This window comes from Propithecus coquereli, unplaced genomic scaffold (assembly GCF_000956105.1).
Source record: "Propithecus coquereli isolate 6110/MARCELLA unplaced genomic scaffold, Pcoq_1.0 Scaffold35, whole genome shotgun sequence".
Taxonomy (NCBI): Eukaryota; Metazoa; Chordata; class Mammalia; order Primates; family Indriidae; genus Propithecus; species Propithecus coquereli.
This window is the reverse complement of record NW_012149174.1, coordinates 4911086-4935555: the sequence shown is the minus strand read 5'-3', so window position 1 is coordinate 4935555 and position 24470 is coordinate 4911086. Positions and strand designations below refer to the sequence as shown.

Sequence of the window (24470 nt, the reverse complement as noted above, 5' to 3'; positions counted from 1 at the left end):
GCCAACTAAAAATATATAGAAAAAATTAGCCGGGCATGGTGGCACATGCCTGTAGTCCCAGCTACTCGGGAGGCTGGGGCAGTAGGATCACTTGAGCCTAGGAGTTTGAGGTTGCTGTGAGCTAGGCTGATGCCATGGCACTCACTCTAGCCAGGGCAACAGAGTGAGACTCTGTCCCAAAAAAAAAAAAAAGAAGATAATACTGTACTTGATATCAATGGGCCGTGTGTTTGCACTTAGTTGTTCTCCCAAGCATGGCTCCTAAGTGAGTTCAGCCATCCACATTCTTTTTTTTTTTTTTTTTTGATACCAGCTTTTCCTGCTCTGGTGTGCCAAGATGTTCTCCAAGGCTTGCAGGAATTACAGCTATCAGGAATTACAGCTATCATTTATTCATTCATCCATAATTCTGTCAGTGTTTGTTGAAAGCTAGCTCTGTGTAGAGAAATGTGCTAATAAGCAAAAAGGATAGAGATACTAAGTCCCAGTCCCTGTCCTCAAGAGACTTGCGGTGGAGGAAATAGAGGAGTAAACCGTTAATATGTTTTAAGTATCTGTCCCCTCACGTTTCATAGTTCTGAGCGTCACAAATAAATCTTTAGTTAGGCCTTTGTGATCATGGAAGACAAAAGATTAAGGGAAGTACATTTGTGAAGGTCGTTCTTCTTGTCACTTTGTTTCAATAAATGTTGAAAACAAAAACATTGCATCAGATTTTTTAAAAACTTGTAAATGTAATATTTTTTACTTACATTCTACAGTATGTGAATTATTGAAGGTTGGTTTTTCATTTAGAAAAAAGGATAGGATATACTCATTTCAATCCATACAGTGTTCAAAATCAAATTCTTACTTTTTTTTATTTTCACAGTTCTGATAAAAATTTTAATATACAGCCATAGAGTAATTGACATATCTCCAAATTTCAATGATACTAAATATAGATCTATATGGTAGATCAGAATGATTCCAGCAAATTATCTGGATTCTATAATTTTATGTCTTTTAAAACCAGAAAGGAAAAAAAGTCCAAGTTCATCGTAATAGGAGAGGTCCCAGCAGGACTCTGCCAGAATCCAGGCAACATTTAATAGTCTGTGCTTCCATGTTTACATAATAGTCTATAGTTTTGGTCAATGGACTATTCAAGTATATATGATTTTACCACTCCTTTGCCCAACGAAACTCTGTCACAGCTACCACAGAGCTGTGTTATAGTCATATTTATCAATTTACACAGTCACAATCAGGGTTCTTCCACATCATGCCTCACATTTGTTTATTTAAGAAACATGCATTATCTACTCTGTGCGACGTTCCATGCCAGGCACTGGGGAGACAGATAAGGCAAAGGCCTCACTCTCAAGGAGCTCATAGACAGGTGGGCAGGATAAGTAGGCAATTATAGTACATAATGATAAGTGCTGTGAAAGAGAGTTCTGCAGAGGGCTTTGGATGGTTGGAGACTAAGGGACACAGAAAGGGAATGGTCAGGGAAGGCTCTGTAGAAGAGTAATGCCTCAGCTGACTCCTGAAGCCTAACAAAGGAGCAGCCAGCTGAAGAAGTGGGAGATAAGGTGCTCTAGTCAGAGAGATTAGCATGTGCAAAAGTACAGAATCGCAAGAGTTACCGTGTGTGAAGAACTGTAAGTTGAACTCAGTATTGTTGGAGACATAGGTAGAGACAAGATCCAGAAGGGAATTATATGCTGTGTGGAGAATCTGAATATTATTTAATATTTTGAAAGTTAGGGGGAACCTATAAAAGAACATCATCGGATCTGCATTTTAGAAAGATTGCTCCAGTGTGGAGAATAGGCTAGAATGTAGCAAGGACAGTGAGACTGAAGGAGGCTGTTGCTCTAATCCAGAGAGACATGGTGAGGGGCCATATTAATGGGGTTGGGGTTGAGGATAAGGGATAGATTTGACAGCTTTTAGGATATAAAATATTCAGAACTTGGCAAGAGATTAGCAAGGGAGTTAGAGGAGCTAGCTAAAGACTTGCAGGTTTCTGTTGGACAACTGGATGTATGATGAGGCTTTCATGGAAATAGGGAATATAAGAGGTGGTAGTGTAGTGAAATGGATGGGGGAAAGGTGATGAGTTCACCTTTTTTTCCCCTTTAATTTTAGATGACTGTGAGACATCGAGGTAAAATATATTAGGTAGCTAGATAAATGGGCCTCAGATTCAGAAGAAAAGACTGAGATGTAATTACAGGCTTGGTCAACAGTCATTGCTAAAGTTATGGAAAAATGAGATGACCCATGGCAATCTAGATCTTCTATGTTTTCTTCTTTAAGTTTTATAGTCTTGTGTGTTACATTTAGGTCTGTGATGCATTTTGAGTTATTTTTTTATGATAGGTGTAAGGTTTGTGTTTAAGTTCATTTTTTTTTCTTTATTTCTTTTCTTTGCATGTAGATGTCCTATTGCTTCAGAATCACTTGTTGAAAAAACTATCCTTTCTCCACTGAATTGCCTTTGCTCCTTTGTCAATGATCAGTTGACTCTATTTTTAGGGGTCTATTTCTGGGCTCTCTATTCTGTTCTGTTGATTTGTGTCTGTTCTTTCACCAATGTCATGCTATATTGATTGCTGTAGCTTTATAGTAAGTCTTGAAAACAGTATGACTGTTCTTCAGTATTGTGTTGGCTATTCTAGATCTTTTGCCTTTCCATATAAACTTTTGAATCAGTTCATTGATATTTACAAAATAGCTTGCCCCAGGATTCTAATTGGAATTGTATTGAACCTATAGGTCAAAATGGGAAAAATTGACACTTTAACAGTATTGAGTCTTCCAATCCATGAACATCAAATATTTTTCCATTTATTTGTATCTTTGATTTCTTTGATCAGAGTTTTATAATTTTTGGTATATAGATCCTGTACATACTTTGTTGGATTTATACCTATTTGGTTTTTTGTTACTGTAATTTTTTAAAATTTCAAATTCCAATTGTTTATTGTTGGTATACAGAAAAGCAGTTAACTCTTAATTAACTTTGTTTCCTGCAACCTGCTGAACTCCCTTATTAGTTCTAAGAGTTTTTTGTAAATTAAACAATTTTGTATACAATTGTGTCATCTAGAAATAATGGCAATCTTATTTCTTCCTTTCTGATCTGTATGGCTTTTATTTACTTTTCTTGCCATATTGCCCTCACTATAACTTCCAGCACTATATTGAGTAAGAATGGTGAGAATAGACATCCTTGCCTTGTTCCTGATCTTAAGAGGAAAGCATTCAGTCTTTCACCATTAAATATAAAATCAGCTGTAGGTCTTTGTAGAAGTTCTTTTCTTGTTAGATGAAGTGTTTTATAAATGTTGATTAGATCCTGTTGGTTGATGGTGTTGTGGAAATCTTCTGTATCTTTGCTGATTTTCTGTATAGTAGTTCTGTTAGTTGTTGAGAGAGGATATTGAAGTCTCCAGCTGTAATTGTGAATTTGTCTATTTCTCCTTTCAGTTCAGTTAAATTTTGTATCGTATATTTTACAGCTCTGTTTGGTGAATGTGCATTTGAGATTACTATACATTCTTGGTAGTTTAATCTTTTTATCATGATATATAATGTCCCTGTCTGTCTCTGGTAATTTTCTTTGCTTTGAAGTCTACTTTATTTGATATTAATATGGCCATTCCTGCTTTTTAAAAAAAACTGTGGTAAATAACTTCTACCACTTCTTCATTTTCCTCAAAATCCCCACTTTGGCTTAAAGGTTACTTGTTAGTGGCACAGGTATTTGTACAAGTAGGTTTGGTAGATTTACTGCGTTGTTCCTGGAGAAAAGAAATAGCAAAAGGTTGTCTGCTATTTTTATGTTGCAATTTAAAATGTTGCACACTGTGTAAATTGAGGATATGTTATTTTAAAAATTTATGCTAATCTGCCACATAGATGGTTAACAATTCATTTGTTTTTAAGAAGTTAAAATAAAATTGAGGAAGTGATACCAAGGACTCCTGTTTTAATTTAATCATTGTAGCGAAACACCTGATGTAATTTGCTGGCGTTGCACCAAGAGTCTTTGGACAAGTGTTTACACAAAGAATGAGAGTGGCACAACTGAAATGATAAACTTATAATATCTTTTCCATATATAACAACTAAGTTGACAGAGAAATCAAAGCCCAGCCATTAAATGCAACCTTTTCATCCTTTCTCAGTCCCCACTACCACCCTCAAAATTCTTCAGTATAATACTTTTTTGCCTAATCAATTCAAAAAAGTGTATTTAAATACATGTAATGTCTTATAAATTAGAGGAGACCTGCCAAACTGAAATTCTTTATGAAACAAGGGAGAATTGGGGATTTTGTTATTGTTGTTGTTGCTTAAATAACTTGCATTAGTGCTATGGTGGAAGACTAGCAATTAAAACAATAATCTCTAATCTCATGACTGGGATCTTCACGTTAAAGATAATACTGTACATGGCCAGGCGCGGTGGCTCATGCCTGTAATCCTAGCCCTCTGGGAGGCCGAGGCGGGCGGATTGTTTGAGCTCAGGAGTTTGAGACCAGCCTGAGCAAGAGCGAGACCCCGCCTCTACTAAAATTAGAAAGAAATTAATCAGCCAACTAAAAATATATAGAAAAAATTAGCCGGGCATGGTGGCACATGCCTGTAGTCCCAGCTACTCGGGAGGCTGGGGCAGTAGGATCACTTGAGCCTAGGAGTTTGAGGTTGCTGTGAGCTAGGCTGATGCCATGGCACTCACTCTAGCCAGGGCAACAGAGTGAGACTCTGTCCCAAAAAAAAAAAAAAGAAGATAATACTGTACTTGATATCAATGGGCCGTGTGTTTGCACTTAGTTGTTCTCCCAAGCATGGCTCCTAAGTGAGTTCAGCCATCCACATTCTTTTTTTTTTTTTTTTTTTTTTGAGACAGAGTCTCACTCTGTTGCCCGGGCTAGAGTGCTGTGGCGTCAGCCTAGCTCACAGCAACCTCAAACTCCTGGGCTCAAGGGATTCTCCTGCCTCAGCCTCCCGAGTAGCTGGGACTACAGGCACACGCCACCATGCCTGGCTAATTTTTCTATATATATATTGTTAGTTGTCCAGATAATTTCTTTCTATTTTTAGTAGAGACGGGGGTCTCACTCTTGCTCAGGCTGGTCTCGAACTCCTGACCTTGAGTGATCCACCCGCCTCGGTCTCCCAGCCACATTCTTTCACAGTCCTCCATTTGACTGGCGGCACATACATATTTGTGAAATCCTAGCTGCCACTGTGGTGCAGTCTGTGACCATGGAATGACGGCCCTCACTATGCTTTCTCCTCTCTCTCATCCCTGCTGCCTTTTCAGATTTGAAACCACAATAATTGACTTGATTAATTTGTTTTCTGTATTAACAAGACTCTAGTTAGGAAAAAAGATCAGCAAGGTTCTTGAAAAACTGGATTGGTAGGCAAAAGAATTCTTATTAGAAAGTTAGTTTGTATATTTATGAAAATACTTGTTCCCATTTCAGGTAATTCATTTTGCTATTTGAGTCAATGAACTTAGAATCTGCAAATATAAATCATCTTTATATAATTTGGTGACGTAGGGTTTTTAATACCAGTGATAGGACTATGAACCCTCTATTTGAGATGCTTTAGCAGTGCTTATCAAGATAAAGATAGTGCTTGCTGGCAGTACTCAATAAGAAAAGTCACAAGATAGCTCTGTGATTTGCAGATTTGATGTTCTTGCTTTAAATTGGACCTCATCTTCAACTGAAAATAGTAAAATATTATGATAACACTTTGACAATAGATACTATTTGCAAAAGTGAGGGGAAATTACAGAAAATTCCCAGTCATTTGTCATATTTGAAAAGGTAGGATGGTATGGTTAATAAGCTATTATGACTGAAAGGTTTTATGCAGCATATGCAATCTATATTCTAGACAAATTTGTGAAGTAGGCAAAATTAATCTTTAGCCATGGTCTTCCTTCACCCCCTGTGGAATTCCTCCCTTGCTTTCAGGTACAGAGCCTATTCTTTTATTTTCTTCTTTTTTTTTTCCCCCTGCTCCAATATGCCATCAAAACCTGCTCTTAGGGAAGGAGCTGAGCCCTGCAATAGAGTTACATCATTCATGCATTTAAGTCATGCAAATTTATCTATTCTTGCTCATCAAAAATATTTTTAATGTAGGGCAGAAAATATTTTAAGTGTAAGTATCATAGGCAATTCTATCCCACATCCCACTCAGTGAGCATATGCCCCTAAGTTAGTGTGAAATAGGAAATAGAAATATACTATATTCCCTTTGGTCTGACTTCCTGCTGGCTTCTCAACATCTCATTGTGCTAAGGGTAATTCAGGTGTTAAAGACTTGTGCTTTTTTATACAAGGCTCCTAAACACAAGCCAATGACTCCAACTAGTGCTAGAGCACATAAAGACATCTGTTCTAATTTTGCAGGACAAAATGTCTGCTTTGGACATACTAAGAAGTGAGCTGTCAGTATCCCACATAGTACCTTCCAAAAGAGATTTTCAAGGATAATTGTACGTGATTTTGACCGTACATGCCTGCAAGAGGTTTGAATCTATTATATAGCTTAAAGAGTTTTCTCTTTATAGAATATTGCATTTTAACAGAGATAATAGAATTAATCTGCTTATAGAATTATAGGCATTATTGAACCTCAACTAAATATGTAAAGGGAAGATAACTAGGTATCATTTTACCATTTTCATCTTTAAGGAAGAGTTTGGGTGACAAGTTTTTGTCCCTTTTTTTTTTTGTAATAGAACTTCTGAAATTATATCAAGCAAGCAGCCATTTTCTCTAGCAAATCCTAAGGCCAGTCCTGATTTTATGCACAATTGTCCAAGTTTCTAAAAACTTTAATATGATAAATATATCTATATTAGAACTATATATTTCACCTCTGGCTCTCAATTTCTTCATCTATGGAATGAAAGTATCGGTACTTAGACACTCCAAGTCTCTATTCTAGCTTCGCTCAATTTATTTTATAATTATTGTAGCCCTGAAATTCTATAATTATTGCATTGGATATGGACTAGATGCTGAATGTAATTCATTGTTTAATTGGGAGGATTTTAACATCTTGGAGTACTTCAAAGTCATTGTGAATTAAGGTTGCCTTAAGTATTGCTATGCAAAGGTACTAATTAGTAGAGATTTATGGTTTCTAGGGCCTAATAATGTTTACTAGGTGAAATTCAATACTTTTAGCTAGGTGTGATGGTGTGCGCCTGTAGTCCCAGCTACTTGGGAGGCTGAGGTGAGAAGATCACTTGAACCCAGTTGTTTTGAGTTCATCCTGGGCAACATAGTGAGACCCCCTTAGTTCTGGGGGGGGGGCAGAATTCTTTTTTGTGCCCCAATTTTAAGAGACAAGAGGAAAAACAAAATTTTTTATAACCTTGCTGGACAGCATTTGAGCTAAGATTTTGATTGAAAAAGTACATTTTTATGGAAAATAATAGTGCAATATTGTTGCATCATAGAGTCTTACATAGCATCGTTCATAAATGAGGTAACTTGTTTTTCTGGACTTATGGCCCGTTGGGAAGGGAAAGATTATCTTTACTACTTAGAATGTTTTCATGTCTTTTTATGCTGTATCAGGAATGTAACAAGAGTTAGTTATATTTTGGCAGCATGTTATGGGCAGGGGCCCTGTTGAAAAAGGACAAGGGACCTTGATCAGTAAATTTCCTGACTCAGGTGCTGAACTAAAGCCAAAGAAAGATTTTAAACATTTGTAATACTTTTTGTTAGTACTGATAGGGTAGTGTGCCTCTTTTTCTCTGTCTCAGATTTATGATTGTTTCAATATTTTACTGTAATTATTTTAAGAGCATTTTTATTAGGTTAGAAAGAAAATTATAAGTGAACATATGATACTTAACTAAGCTGAGAATAATAGCTCAACTGGAAATAAGAAAGCTAAAATTGTGACAGCACTTCGTCCAGGTATTTAGCTCAAGCTTAAGCAGGGTTGTCTGAAAGTTAACAGGAAAAGAAACTATTTGTGAAGTGTTAAAACCACAATCTAAGATAAAATTTTTTCATAATGTCATAGTGTATTAGGAACTACATGGCACAGTTAAACTAGCTTGGTAGTATTTAATAAATACACTTTCCTCAAACCTACAATAAAAACAAAAAAGTTTTTTTTACCTTACTGATGTTCCCAACATCAGTAGCTGGTTTGTTTCTTTTTCATTCTTCTGGAGCCATGTTTCTAACGATAGTAGTGCCATCTTTCTATTAGGCAAAGAATGATATTTAGGCTTTCCGTGTCTCATAAAAGGACTATAGTGCACAGTTTAAATTCATATTAATTATTAGAAACCCTGAACTTACTTTCTTACTCAGACAAATCCCAAAGCTGATTTTTTTTGTTTTTTTTTTGAGACAGAGTCTCACTGTGTTGCCCGGGCTAGAGTGCTGTGGCATCATTTTAGCTCACAGCAACCTCAAACTCCTGGGCTCAAGCGATCCTCCTGCCTCAGCCTCCCGAGTAGCTGGGACTACAGGCATGCGCCACCATGCCCGGCTAGTTTTTTCTATATATTTTTAGTTGTCCAATTAATTTCTTTCTATTTTTAGTAGAGACGGGGTCTCGCTCTTGCTCAGGCTGGTTTCGAACTCCTGAGCTCAAACAATCCGCCGGCCTCGGCCTCCCAGAGAGCTAGGATTACAGGCGTGAGCCACCTCGCCCGGCCTCAAAGCTGATTTTAACTGCAGAGGGTTGTGCATAGAGCTGGAAGCATAAATGATGTTTAGATTCTATTTTAACGAATTGCTGTGAAAAAATTAAAACTAAATTTTAACTGGAGATTCCAACAACACTTCCTCCCTCGGCATTCTGCTGAATCTTCTCTTCCCTCGGGGTACACCGGTAGAAAAAGGCTCTAATGAGAGGTATGAGAGGGTGGCAATTCTGAATGGGGCTAGAATTGGAAAAAAAAATAGTGGGGAACCTTTTGAGGGTTTCTGAAGGTCTTTGATTTTAGCACCAGAAAGGGCAGATATAACAATAAGGAGGGCAATTGCTATGCTCTAGAAGTTCCAGAAGTTTAATAATAAGCTTTGTCATATTAATCATTAATATTTGAAAGAGGTTGTGAGAATATATGAAGCCCAGTAAGTCAATGAATGTGTTTCTTTCCTTTGTCCCTCTTTTTCCTTCACTGTACAGTCACATCTTTGCCTTTGTCCCTGAGAGTTCTCCTCCACACCTTACTTCCTATACTGAGGTTCTCCTGCCACTTGGTATGTTGGCTTTCTCCCAATCTTTTATACTCACTTAATCTTTTCACTTCGATCCTATAGGAAAATTTGGTACCACAAAGGTACAGTGCTAGAGCAAAATTCAATCTTTTGAATTTTTAAAAATTTTAAAACTTTTGCAAATTTTTAAAAAATGCCTGACTTAGCTCTCTGAAGTCAGGGTCTGTTTAATTTATCATCTAACATAATGCCCAACACACAGTAAACACTCAACAGAAATTTGTTGAATGAGTAATAAACAAATGAATACTGTTCTGAGGGCAGTTCTGTTTTTGGAGTTGAACTTCTAGGATGAAGAACAAAATGGACCCTAGAGTAGATGGGGGTAAAGGACAGGTTAGGAACATGATGTGAGCTGTGGCAGTGGTTGGGCAGCTGAGTAGATTCACCCGCCCCTTTTCTCTCCCTTAACATCATCTCTCCTTTCTCACCAGAAGTTGAGAAAAAACTTATTAAGAAAAATCAGTGAATTTGAAATCTGAATTTCATTTTGTCTATATTATTGAAGATTAGATTAGGCTGCTGGTGACAAAACCCACAATATACGTGTTCTTAACTAGGAAAATTTATTTCTCTCCCATGTAAATGAAGGTGGTCCAGGACTGGTTTAGAAGCTTCATAATCATCAGGAACTCAGATCCCTTCTCTGTTGTTATGACAGTTTCAGGATATGGCTTCCATCTCTAAGATAGCTTCAGCTCTGGCCATCACATCCACATTTCAGACAGAGGAGGAATTTATTGGGAGAATGAGCATATGCTTTCTCACTCAGTGACATTTACTATGCACACTCCATTTCTTTTTATATCTCATTGGCCAAAGCTTAGTAATTTGGTCACACCTAGCTTCAAGGAAAGCTGGATAATATAATCTTTTTTCTGAGTGGCAGTGTGCCCAGCTAAAGATTTGGGGTTTTATTAACCATGAAAGAAGGAGATAATAATGCTATGGACAACTAACTATCTCTACCATGTTGGCCAATAGATTTTCTTGGAAATGTATCAATAATAAAAGATACCCAAAAAATTGTTAAGTTAGAGAAAACATTGAATATTATTTTTAAAATATAGGTTCTACTGGAATGTGTAAAATCAATGAGGCTAGGTTGTATTTAACACTAATTTATTTACAGATACTTGTAAATACTGTAATCAGGAGAAGTAATTATATCAATATAAATACCAAATTTTTTAAAGTACATCAATACCTAATAATTTTTACCTTTAATATAGTTCAAGCCCAAACACCAAAAGGAGGAGTAAAATTATGAGTATTTCACAAATGCTCTCCTAAGGAGTTGTTTAATTTATATTCCAAGTGACAAAGCACTGCTGGTTCAATGTACTATAGCTCTTACTATTTAAGTCTCACAGCTAATATTTACTGACTGCTTACTATTAACCAGTCACTGTGCATGATTTCATGTAATCCTGTGGCTCTCTAAGACTACTGTATAATCATTCCAATTGTATAGGTTAAAACATTGAGGCTAAGAGAGATTTAATTTATCCTTAGAACCCAAGTTGTTGGACTTTAATGCTTTTAGCCATTTTTCTGCTTCTTTAAACATGATTAGTATTAATAATATAGTCCATCTGATTGTCATAACTACACAGAAACATAGGTAGAATCTATTATGAGAGGCAATGTTAAATAAATACTTGTTCTTAATGTATTATAAATATTTGTCCTGTCTAGAGGGTAACCTGATAGTATGAAGGTACCAAAATATTGGCACTGTCATATAGTAACTTGCTTGTTTCTAGCAGTTTTCATATTATCAAATTTTGTTCTTAGAACCTACCCTATCAAGTATTACCTGTCCCACTTTACAAATGAAAAATCTAAGGCATGAGGAGATAAAATAATATGCTGGGGTTGGAATCCAGATCTTCTCCTTTCAAGTTCTGATTCTTTCCACTTAATTGTGTTGCCTTAAGCTCTGAAGATAACTTCAGAGGGACATTACGGGATAAAAACAGTTAGAGGTATTGTGTCCACAAGTGAACAGTTATAAATAAAGATAACCTTCTCATCCTATTCATCAGAACTATCTTTGACAATACCACCTTTGCCTTATATTTATTTGGGTACAAAGTAGAAAGAAGCAAATGGCTTCTTGGGAAATAAAATTTCTTCTTCTAATTTAATAACCAATTTTTAAGAGTCTGCCTTCTTAAATATCCTGAATATGTCCCCTTCATTCCATTTCCACTAGCATCACTGGTTTATACCACAGTGTCTTAACTAGACCATTGCAGTGTCTTTAATGTAAAGTCTACCTGTCTTTAGCTTCTCCCTACCACACAGACCATCCTAGAGGTTTCTCTAAAATCACAGCTCAATCAATTCATTTCCTTGCTTGAAACATTTTTTATGATCCCTTGATTTTTCCCCCTCTTGTGAATCCAGCACTCTCTGTACCTTTAACATAATTCTCCCTTATATGGTTCTTTATTGGATGATAAGGCTCCTTAGGGCTAGGATTGTGATTCATCTTTGTATACTCTTAAATACCTTGTGTGGGTTCTTGCAAAGCACTGGGCTCTCTGTAGATAGTTACTGAATGACAGTTGTTGAATTCTTTGCTCCCTTTTAGCCAAAATGTGGTTTTTAAAAATCTATAGACTAGGCTGGGTGCAGTGGCTCACACCTGTAATCCTAGCACTTTGGGAGGCCAACGTGGAGGATCGCTTGGGGCCAGGAGTTCAGGACCAACCTGGGCAACATACAAAGACCTTGTCTCTACAAAATTTTTTTTTGAAAAATTAGCCAGGCATGGTGGCACATACCTGTAGTCCAACCTACTCGGGAGGCTGAGGCAAGAGGATCACTTGAGCCCAAGAGTTTGAGGTTGCAGTGAGCTATAAGCATGCCTCTGCACTCTAGCCCAGGCAGAAGAGCAAGACCCCTGTCTTAAAACAAAAACAAGACAAAACAAAAAAACAACTACAACCTATTGTCATCAAGCAATGGTTATAAAAGGCATGTCTTCTCCTGCCTTAACCCTGACCCTGATCCAGCCTTCCCCTAAATTAAGGAGCTTGAGTACACACACACACACACACACACACACACACACACACACACACACACGGCTTAGAATATCTCCTGCACTGAGACAGAGGCCATCTTCCAATTTATATTCCTCCATATTTTAGTATGCCTGTATATGCATCTGTCTTCTTACCTGTTCATGTACAGATTGAGCATCCCTAATCCAAAATGCTCCAAAATCTGAAACTTTGAGCTCTGACATGATGCCACAGGTGGAAAATTCCATACCAGTACTTAACACAAACTTTGTTTCATGTACAAAATTATTAACAATATTGTAGGAAATTACCTTCAGGCTATGGTATAAAGTATGTATGAAACATAAATGAATTTCATGTTTGAACTTGGGTTCCATACCCAAGATATCATTATGTATATGCAAATATTCCAAAACCTGGAAAAATCCAAAATTTGAGATAAGGGATACTCAACCTGAAATCTTAGGGAAAGTTAACCCCTAAGTCTGTTTCCTGATCATATACCCTTCCTTACTTCCTCTGATTCACTCATTAAGTACCAAGGGATTAAGTGTTAGAAAAGATGGGCCATTTCCTACCCTTGGAGTTTTCAGTCTAAGAAGGGAGACTGGCTAGCCCACTGAAAATGATAATGCTCAGAGATAAGTGCTATAACGGTGGCGGGGGTGGGGGGACGGGAATTTACAAAGGAGGCTATCTAACCCAGATCAGGAGGGGTCAGGGAAGGGTTCTCGAAGGCAGTGACTTCTAACTTCAGGCTGAAGATGAGGAGTGGGAAAAGATTAGAGGGGAAAGACTAGTAGTCAGAGGGAAGAGCATGTGCACAAGTCCAGGAATGATTCTGGGGGGTGGCCTGTGAAGTTTGGTGGCATTGTGAGGCTGGAGAGGAAGGGATTGATTGATTTGCACAGATTCCCTTTGCCCTGAGCTCCTATGGCACAGTCATTGCTTTCGCCACTTTATACCACTGCAGAGAAATCTTTTAGGGTTCCTTATTGCTCCCTGCAGTATCTAATATCTTTCTCTGGCTTTCTAGGCTCCCTAAAACTGACCCTATTTCCCACTGCTTACTAACTCACATCCCCGCCAGAGCCAAGGCAATCTCCTTACTGTTTCTTGAGTTTGTTTGTTCAGCTTTTTCTCTCCTCTGTGCCATTCTTCTCTACCTATCTTTTAAGTCTTTACTTACTCTGTACTCCTGCAATTTGTAGTTTGTGGCATATAATTTAACCCAGAATTACACATTACCTAGTGTTGTTTTGTAATTGTTTCTGAATCTTTTATGATCAACTGGATTGTAAGCTCCCTAAGAGGGGGCTCTGAAGCTGCATTTTAAACTGTTAAGCAGTAGAAAGGAAAGGGCACTGGACCTGAAGTCAGAACAGACCTGCATTGGACTTGTAGCACTGACACTTACCAGTTGCATGACAAGTCTTTTCTTGGGTAATACAAGAATAATGAGATCTGTCTCACAAGGTTGTTGTGAGAAATTATACAATTCACTCTATGCGAAGTTAATTTGTGGACCATAAAACTCTGTATACATTTTACATTTTATTGTATAGTTCTTACATAGAGCCATATTCATTAAGTAATGTAGATTTTATGGTTCTTTCCAAGACCTTAGGATCTTAAATTCCAGACATATTTTTTCCTTTGTGACATATTCCTCTCTAACTCAGGTCCTGGTTATTTTTATTTTTCCTCTGTTTCATTTATTTCCACCCCATCCTGAAACTTATGGATGAAATAATTTTAGGCAGCAGAGAATAGAATATTTTGAGAGATGAAAAACGTGACTTGTCTATTGATACACTGGAGAAATCTCCCATTGTCTTTTCTCCCTGGTATACTCTGCATGCATAAGAAGAGACTTATTACTATTAATAGTAACCTATAGCTTTATGCAAATGCTCTGAACAGAGAACATTGATCATGCCTTTGTGGGCATTCATAGTCCCAAGACATTTTTCTGATATTCTTGCTTCTCCAGAACCCATTCTTCACATTCTTGATTGTGATATCTCTCCTTAGACCAGATTCTCAGATCAAGGGGTCCTAGCAATAGCTGTCTTGTGAGGTGCTCAAGTTCAGATTCTGAGGGTTCCAGAGCTAGGGATCTTACTCATGCTAATGTAGGACCAGAGAGTGGAGAATCAGAGGAAACAGACACATGCCTCTAAGACTCAAGTGTCTGGAAAAGCTATGGCCAAGCTAAGAGGCCATTTTATTTTTACCTGCCACTTGTAGTGGGTGAGGGGATACCTAACATTTTAAGGGTTAATATCTTAAGGTTCTTAATATCTTAAGAACCTTACTGAGGAGTTCTGAAGGGTTGAAGAAGCTCAGCAAAATAGACTTTAATTGGGTACAAATTTATGCAGGAAAATAACTTGAATGTTTCCTTCCTCACTAAGAAAAACACAGGGAGTAGACAAATCTGCCTGTTATTGGGTGAAAGAAGTGGATGGGGGAGGGGAAGTGGAAGGAAGGAGACATTTTAAATTCAGTATTCACAGCATCTTAAGCAATAATTCACATTCAAGAAAAAGATTTAATAAAGAAAAATCATTCCTGCTTCTCATGAGAATTGTTCTGAATAGTACAATTGCCATGAATCAAGTGCATTTAGTCTGGAGGGCAACTTTTCGGTTCAATTATTGTGTTTTAAACTGTGGTTTCCATTGTTCCTAATGGTGTCCTTAGTCATCGGTGGCTAGAAAAAGTCTTTCAAGGACATGGAGCTCTATTTAGAATGCTTAAAAATTGTAGGTCTTTGAAATTCCTTGTAAAATTTAGGACCATTCTTCCTCCTTTAGTCTCTCATTTACTGCTTACATTATTGCAAATCTTCCAGAGTAAATAATCTTTTTTAAGCAGAGAGGGTAGAAAAGTATCCCGAAATCATCTTCATACTCTAAATCTCTCTCTCAGAGTAGACATTAAACTGTATGAATTTTAGACTATTATCAAGTGAACAATTTAGACTTTAAATTTATGACAGTTAATATACATTTTTAAAGGTAATCTTCAAACCCAGTTCAAAGATACCTTCTCTCATGTCACTATATGTAACATTGTGCAATTCCAGTACCATTTTTTCATTTCTTCAGCTGCAGATTTATTGGAAAGTTTTAGTTGTTGTTTTGTGATACCAATAGTCAAATAGTAGGAAGCTTTTTTAAAGGGTCTCTTTGTCCAATACACTGCTTCCATGGCCCAGGCTAGGCTCTGAGATGGGGGGTGGGAAGGGGGGTTCAGTTTTAAGTAGTGGATTCTCTTTGCCTCTGTAGTATGTGCTGCCCAGTTTTCCATGGGGCATCAATTAATATTGTTAAGAAGTTATTTCATACTTGTTTATTCAGGGGTTCCATTTTTCACTCTTCAATAGATTTTACATATTTCTCATATGCTTCCTCACTCATTAGTTCATATAGTTCTGAAGGGTTACTCAGTGTCATCTTCATCAGCCAGCCATCATCATAACAAGATTTGTTGACAAGACCTGGATTTTCTGCAAGAGCTTCATTAATTTCAGGTACTTCTGATAAGGGAGAATAGAGTTCACTAGCAGCTTTCACACTTTCCAAAGCACCAAACTCATCGTGTTTAATTTTGCCCCAACTTCAGGCAGGCTACAGTAAACGATACCTCCCAAAGCTTCCTGTGCAAAGTTGCCGATTCCCACTACTCCAATACCATTTTCTGTTGTTATGCATTCATGTTTCTCTGAAAATTTAGGCACTGAGAGCAAAGTGGGTCCCCTGTACAGCACAGTCTCCAGGGCCACTGTGGGTAGGGCACGGTGGGTGCCAAGGCCACATACAGGCTGCAGGCTATGGCCCACATACTCCACGCCGCGTGCAAAGCCATGTTCCCGTGTTCGCAGGGCTAATACTGCTTTTAAGAGATGCTTTTTTATGATCCAAGGATACTAGAAGTCAAACTGTGTTGTTTAACCTTAGTATTTGCCTGCTCTAGTCTCTCAAAGAAAGACTACTTTACTTTTTTGCTACATGGAGTTAATAGAAAATAATCGGACAGTACTTGATTTAACATGCATACATGTAATTATACCAGAAGACTTTAAGGTCAGATTTGTTCCCTAGAAGAAGAACAACAACAATAAATAAAAGTAGCCCAAAAATAAAATTAGCCCTGTTAGAGATATATTTTCCCCTCCCATTCTTTTCCCACTCCTCTAAATTATCTGTACTATATCATTTATAACAATTATGGCAGGGAGATAGTCAGATATAATAGATATATTTTAAAAAGTGAATGTTATCCCCCATAATCCCATTCCCTGGAGAGAAACACTTTAGCGGTTTGGTTTTCAAATGTAATAAAATTTATATGATCTATTAAATTAAAACCTAAAGCTATAAAACTTCTAGAAGAAAACAAGAAAAAAGTCTTTGCAACCTTGGGGAAGGCAAAGGTTTCATAGATAAAACACAAGCATGAGACATTAAAGAAAAATTGATAAATTAGACTGTATCAAAATTAAAAGTTTATGACCTTCAAAAGCTGCCATTAGGACAATGAAAAGACAAGCCACAGTCTGGAAGAAAATATTTACAACACATATATCAAAGTACTTGCATTCAGAATATACAAAGAACACTAACAACTCAATTACAAGACAGCCAACCCAATTTAAAAAATGGACAAAAAAAAAAAAATTTGAACTGATACTTCACAAAAGAAGAAATATAAATGACCAATAAGCATATTTAAAGACGTTCAGTATCAAAAGTTATCAAGGAAATGCAAATTTACAACCACAATGAGATATTACTACACCAGAATTTCTCGACATCAGCACTTGACATTTTGGGCTGATAATTCTTTACTGTGGGGAGCTGTCTTGTCCATTGTAGGATGTTCATCAGCATCTCTGGCCTCTACCTACTATATACCACTAGCAACCTCTCCTCACCAGTTGTGAAAATCAAAAATATATGCAGACATTGTAAAATGTCCCAGGTGGTTGGGGGGAATCATCCCTAGTTGAGAGCCACTACACTGTATAGATTAACTAAAAAAAAATTAAATTGACAATGCTAAGTGTTGGTGAAGATGTCTCATACATTGTTGGTGAGAATGTAAAATGGTACAACCACTTTGGAAAATAGTTTGGCATTTACTTAAAAAGTTAAACCTACACCTGTTTTATGATCTGGCCATTCCACTCTAAGCCAAGAGAAATGAAATCATATGTTCACACAAAGCTATTGAGAATCCTTAGGAAATGTATTATTCTGGGTAGGTGAGAATTTTACCCATAAAATGAAAATCTTAAGTATGAAGAACCTTTTCTGGCCAAGCATGTTGGCTTACACCTGTAACCTGTAATCCCAGCACTCTGGGAGGCCGAGGCGGAAGATCACTGAGGCCAGGAGTTTGAGACCGAAAAAAAAAGAACTTTTTCTTTGTTGACTGTACTTTAGTATTTTTCCTTCTGGGATCATTTTGCTTCTTCCTGAACTAAGCTGAAGCTTCTTCAGTGAGGATCCGTTGGTGGCAGACTCTTAGTTTTTATCTCTTAAGATGTGGTGGTCTTTTTTTATTTTTTGAGACAGGGTCTCACTCTGTTGCCCAGCAGGCTGGAGTGCAGTGGTGGCATCATAGCTCACACACTGCAACTTCCAACTCCTGGGCTCAAGGGATCCTCCTGCCTCAGCCTCCCAAGTAGCTGGGACTACAGGCATGCACCACCACACCTGGCTTAGTTTTCTATTTTTGGTAGAGACAATGTCTTGCTATGTTGCTCAGGCTGGTCTTGAACTCCTGGCCTCAAGCAATCCTTCCACCTTGGCCCCCCAAAGTGCTGGGATTACAGGCGTGAGCCACTACACCCAGCTAAAATGTGTTTCTTTCATTCACTTTCTTGAAACATAGTTTCATATGTTATATAATTGCAGAATGATCATTTTTCTCTCAGTATTTTGAAGATACTATTCCACGATCTTCTGGCTTCCATTCTTGAAAATTAGGCTTTCAGTTTAGTTTTCATTTGTAGGTACTCTGTCGTTTCTCTATCGTGGACTTTAAGATATCCCTTTGTTTTTTGAAATTTTTCAGTTTTACTATATGTCAAGATATGAATCTTTTAAAATTATTCTGCATGAGATTCATTGTGATTCCTGAAAGAAAAAAAAATGACGATTGGTGTCTTCAATCAGTTCTGGAAAATTCTCAATCATCATCTTTTAGAATATTGCCTCTGTCCTGTTTTCTTCTTCCAATTAGATGTATATTAGACCTTCTATTTCATCATCCATGTCTTTTATTATATTTTCTCATTCATATTTTCCATCTCTTTGCTGTTTGTGCTACATTCTAGATTATTTATTGAGGTTTACTTCCTAGTTTACTAATAATTTTCTCCTCAGCTATGCTCAATAGCTGCTTATCCATTGAATTTTAAGTTTCAGTAGTCATAAAAACTATTTGATTCATTTTCAAATCTGTTTGGTTATTTTTTGACAGTTTCATGTTCCTCACCCACACTTTCCATTCTCTTTAAAATTTTTAAAAACATATTGAAATGGTATTGTGTATCTAATACTTCTAACATCTGAAGTCTTTGCAGGTCTGAGGTTATTGTTTCTTCTGACCCTCACTAATGGAAACTTTTCTCATAGTACCTTTTATATTATAAGCTTATACTCATTGGAATTTTTTCTCCTTCACTGACTGGAGCCTGGGGCTCCTAACCAACCCACTTTAAACTAAATCTTTGCCTTGTTTTTGTTTTAAGACCAGGTAAGGTAATATGGATTTCAGCCCCTGACTTCTCATGTGTGAGCCACCTTGTGTTTATGAATATTCAGGGGAGATTGTACCACTCCACCAAGAATAAAAGTTGAAACAGGCAAATCTTTTGGTCAATTTTTGTAGTTGGGGTGTTTTTTCTAGTTCACACTTTCATTAAGAGTTTAGCCCTGTGGGGTTTGGCTTGAAGTCAGGGTGTCTCCTCCACTGCTCAGTTTCCCAAGTCCTGGACTTTGTCTTCTGTTCCCTGTGCTGCTGCTCTAGCCTGCTGGGGATCCACAGCTGCCAGCCTCAGTGCTCACTGTCTCCCTGGATTTCTCTCTTGGTTATTTGTGGCTTCTGAGGATCACTTTGTCTGTTAGGCTATTTTAAATTATATTTCTTACACAAACGGTCCCCAACTTAGATGATTTGGCTTACGATCTTTCAACTTTACAATGGTGTGAAACCTATAAACATTCAGTAGAAAGCTCAGTGGATAACAGTACCACATCCTCTCGCAATGCTGCGCAGTGGCAACAAGCCGCAGCTCCCAGTCAGCCACGTAATCACGAGGGTAGACAGCCCGTACTCTACAGTGTACTATGTTGCCAGATGATTTTGCCCAACTGTAGGCTAATGTAAGTGTTCTGAGCACATTTAAGGTAGGCTAGGCTAAGCCATCATATTCAGTAGGTTAGATGTATTCAGTGCATTTTTGACTTATGATATTTTAAATTTATGATGAGCTTATCAGGACATAATCCCATCTTAAGTTGAGGAGCATCTATAGAAATATTTTTAGGTGTTTATCCAACATGAATAAGAATCACTATTATGGAGATCAGTTTTTAACCTAATCTGTGAGAGAGTGGTGCTGCCAGGTCTCCTTAAGGTTTGGAGGACCATTTACCTGTACAGAAAATGTCTTCCTGCTACTATGCTGTTCAAATTCTTGTTTCTCTGCTTTTTAGAAATTTTCTGATTCTTCCCTTGTGATTAAATGTTTGACTCTTCTTTTCTTTTTTCTATCAGTTTGACAGTAGTCTCTACTCCCTTATAAATTACTGTGGACTTAGGATAACTAACATTATTATAATAGTGTGCCACATAAAAGTAAATTAATCTCTAAGAGAGGTTTTCCTCTGAGTACCATACATATGCTTTGGCATCTATTTTTTATCTTTTGTTTTACATGTTCTAGATTCAGTTCATGAGATTGTCAAAAAAAAGTCAATTCAGATATAATGAGATGTTGCTATATCAATAGTTAACGGGTACTTTGGCTAAAATTGCTAATTTTCAACTGTGTCGGAAAACATTAAAATGGGTGTGTGTGTGTGTGTGTGTGTGTGTGTGTGTGTGTGTGAGAGAGAGAGAGAGAGAGAGAGAGATCATTGGATTTAATTCCACCAAAAGAACACTCTAAATTCTGTATTTCATTTTTTGAGGAGGCAATAATATATTTAACCACTAGAAAAATCTACAATATTTTCTTAAGTTTTAAATCTACGAAGGTGATTTAAGTTATGATTATTTGCCAATTTAAGTCTTCATTTATGTTTTCATTTTCCCCTTTACATAAAATATATATTTTGTTTAGGCTAAAAGATAATTTTACTCATTTTTTGTTGGATTCAAACTTACTGCTTTCTCTTTGTGTACAATGCCTGTAATATAATAAAAATGTATTTTAAGTATCTATTTGTGTGTGCTATGCTGGTAGTTAAAATTCCAAAGCAAGATAAACATATGTCCACAAATATACTTCCCCCAAATCCTTCCATCTGAAACAGAATGTACTTTCAATATAGACCAAAAAAGACATATACTCTGTGGTTGTACCTTAAAAATGAACACAACATGGGCACATCCACAAATATTATTTATAATTGCATCCAAAATATAGTGGGTGGTATTTTGGAGGTTCAGAGACAGTATTAGCAAGTAACCTGTCAAGTGGTAGAAGATTTTCCTCACTCAGCATGACAAAATTTACAAACTTTTATGCAGAAGGTGAAATTTTAGAAGATCTTTGAATAAAGTTATGATAATGTATCCTTACTGAAACATTGAGAGAGGAATGTTTTCAGGTGTCACAGAGAAATGTCTAAGGGTTCAGAGGGGAACTACAAGTAGGTAAATGGAATAAAGGAAATTGGGATAGGATTAACATGTATGAAGAGCGCAATAGCCAGGGAGAAAGAGATGTTGAGAGATGTTATGGAGCATGTTTGTTTTGGTAATAGGCTCAGTGGGGAACCAGTCCAGATTTCCGGGAGAGGGAAGGCATTTTAATGGTTTGGGTGGTCACAGAAGGTGGGGTGAGCAGTCATACAGAAGAGATTGCAGGGAAAATAGTGCAGGGGAAGATAGGAAGGGATAATAAGAGTTTATGGTCCCTTGGCCTCTTTCCTGATGGACACACAATCACTAGAATACTAACAGTGAGAAAGGATACTAAAACATTATCAGACAACATCACAGTATAGTAGAAAGAATGTGCCTTGGGAGTAGTCAGAGATGCTTAAGTTATAACCTTTACTCAGGCCCCTTGCTGGCTGTGTGGTCTTGGGTTAAGTACTTAACCTCTTTATCTCAATTTCCCAATTATAAAATGAAGATAGCATCTTCCTAAAGGGTTGTAAAATATAAAATGCTTAAACAGTGCCCGAAACATACTAACCATAATATGTTTTAGCTATTCTATTAATATCATCAAATATGAAACCATAAAGTATAGTGTCTACCTACTTCTGGAATCAAACCTCAGACTAAAAATCTGAGTTACTGATTTTAAAGCTCTCCATCAATTGGTACTCATTTACTTAACTTAGCTTTTCAGCATAACATGAAATCCTCTTCTCCAAGCCCTTTGTACCTGCTTGCCTTTGTTGCAAAGGCATTCCTCAGCACAGGTGCCCCTTTAGGAGCAAAAAGACTTCAAGTGGGTAGATAACTATAGGAGACTAAAAAAGATAGAGGAAAAGAAAGTATAGATATTATTCTTTAAAAAAACAGACTGGGAAGAAAAAAAAAATGCCTGGCACATACTAGATGCTTAATTAACATTGGTTGAATGAATGTTGAATAAATATCCATACATACAGTTTATAAATTTAACCAATCCTTAGTATATAGATATGTGTATTGAAGAAGCTTTTAGTAATACATGGAATCATACTGTTCTAAATTATTAAAGCTTAAGAGCCTAAAGAAAACATTAGATTGATACAGAGTGTTTCTTTCCCAAAGGTATTTAAACTGCCTTTTTTCTTGATTTAACATATCCTGGTTATCTGTGACAACCAAGGATAGTGGAGAAGGATGAAACAAGGATATCACTGACAAATAAAACCTATAGCTAGTCTCCAAACACTATTTAATTTTCCCCTACTCTATAGGCGTATATAGAATAAAATGAAGTATTGAAGGAAAATATATTCATTTTTTACAGCATCTTACAGTATTATTAACAAACCTCCTATGTCTTAAAATGCGTGGCAGGTTTAGGAGATAATGCATGGTAACAACAAGGCAAGCTGATCTACTTAAAAAATTATTTTTTAGGAAACTAAAACCAGCAAACGATTTAAATAATACTGGAAGAGAAAATGTGATTCTTGAAGATTTTCACAGAAAATATTGGAAACTGCTTTAGAATGCTTTATAAATTTGGCAAGCCAAAGCAAAATCAACAAAATTTGTTAACTATTACTTCACAGTGTTTTCATGTCTGTATCGTAAGTGATACTCTGTCAATTTGAGCAAATACTGAGGTCTGCACTAGACATAACAGTAAGGAACTCTGTAACTCTTTGAAAAATCCCTTCTAAATCCTCAGAAAACCTTCCTCTGTCAAAGAAAGATATGTATTGAGTAATAGAAATAGGAGGAAATTTTGTATTGAATTGCACTGTACAATATGTTCAGTTTGCTTGCTCCTGTTTTGAAAGTTGTATTTATATATGGTCGTCTTTACTCATATTTTATATTTTTGAATTTGAACTGTAGCATTTCATTGTTGGGGTTTGCTCCCTGTGGATTTTTGAAATTGAGGGTTAGGGAATTTAAAAAGAGAAGAATTTTCTTATAGATATTCCTACCCTTATCTTCTATTCACAGTAAGAAATAAAATTTCCCACAAAATTCTATATTTTTATTAAAAATACACTAATATTTTAAAGGTAACTTTAATGTATACAATATTTGGCATAATAAGGATGAAACAAATTATTACTACATTATTAAATCTGATATATTTTGTCAAGGGTTGACGAAGAGATTTTATCTTTATTGGTTACTTTTAACCTAGGACAGTATATCCTGTTTTATAATTTGTTGTGTTCTGTTCTGACACTATATAAGCAAAAAAAAAAAAAAAAAAGAAGGTTGTACCTCATTGGTATCTGGAACAGTTGAGTCCTTACTTATTTTTCTGCTTTGTGATTGGCTAAAAGCTGTTGCTAAGCTTTTTTTTTTTCTTTGGGAAAGTTAAAAGTTGAGTGTGACCTATTTGAACTGCATCCTGCTGCTTTTGACTCTGCTTTGCTTTTTCCCGTGATCCATATACTTTTTTCTGGCATCTTTTGAAGTTTAGATTTTATAAAACCCACTTATTTGTAAATTTAGTGTGCAACAAAATACTGTGGTTTAATTTTTATAATCTGATTGAATACTTGAAACTTGAATTTATTGACATAAAGCAAGTTCTAATTATAGACAGCAAATACATTATTTTAAAACCTGCCTATTATAAACACTAAGGATTATCCAGATATCAATAATATCTTTGTTAATAAGAACAAATCCAAAGTATTTCACTTAATTTTTTTAATTGAAATGTAATATAAAAATAGTTATTCATTAAGTTAAATTTTTGTGATTTAGGACAAAGGCCATTATTGATCATACTGGCATGTGTGTCACTGAAGGATAAAATTGACTTTATTTGTGTTTTCTTGAGAAGGACTAGAAGGATTGATAATCCTTTCAGTTATATACCAGATCCAGAACAGGCTAAATTAAAGTACTACTGTGAAGGTGAGTTTGGTTTGTAATTCAGTAGACCATCATGAACCACTGTGATTTCAAGAGCCTTTTCTCTTTAAGGCTCTATTTGGCATTGATGGGAATGAGACTTTGAACTAGATCCCCCCAGCACTTTGCTGGAGCCAGTAGAAATCCTTGGAGCGTTCCTGAACCTTAAAGCCTGACCCAAGCCTTGGGTGGGTAATGTAGAGAGCTACAGACTAGCTTGGATCCTCCAGACCACACGTGAGTTCTAGGGTATAGATCATGAGAGGTGGTGTATATATATAAAACAGTGATATTTCAGATGTTTTAATTTTTTTCATCAGCATGGTCATTAATCAATATTAGCAGAATTCTAATA

General features: G+C 36.5%; 2 protein-coding genes across 2 annotated transcripts in view; one reads left to right on the top strand and one right to left on the bottom strand.

Moving 5' to 3' along the window:
- Positions 1–24470, top strand: part of SESN1 (sestrin 1) — a 99164-nt gene that overhangs the window by 43279 nt on the left and 31415 nt on the right. The window lies entirely within an intron of this gene.
- Positions 15694–24470, bottom strand: part of LOC105815865 (glycine cleavage system H protein, mitochondrial-like) — a 17007-nt gene continuing 8230 nt past the window's right edge. Inside the window, 2 exon segments of the mRNA XM_012651124.1 lie at positions 15694–15929; positions 15932–16213. Of these exon segments, the coding sequence (XP_012506578.1) occupies positions 15694–15929; positions 15932–16213 (518 nt within the window).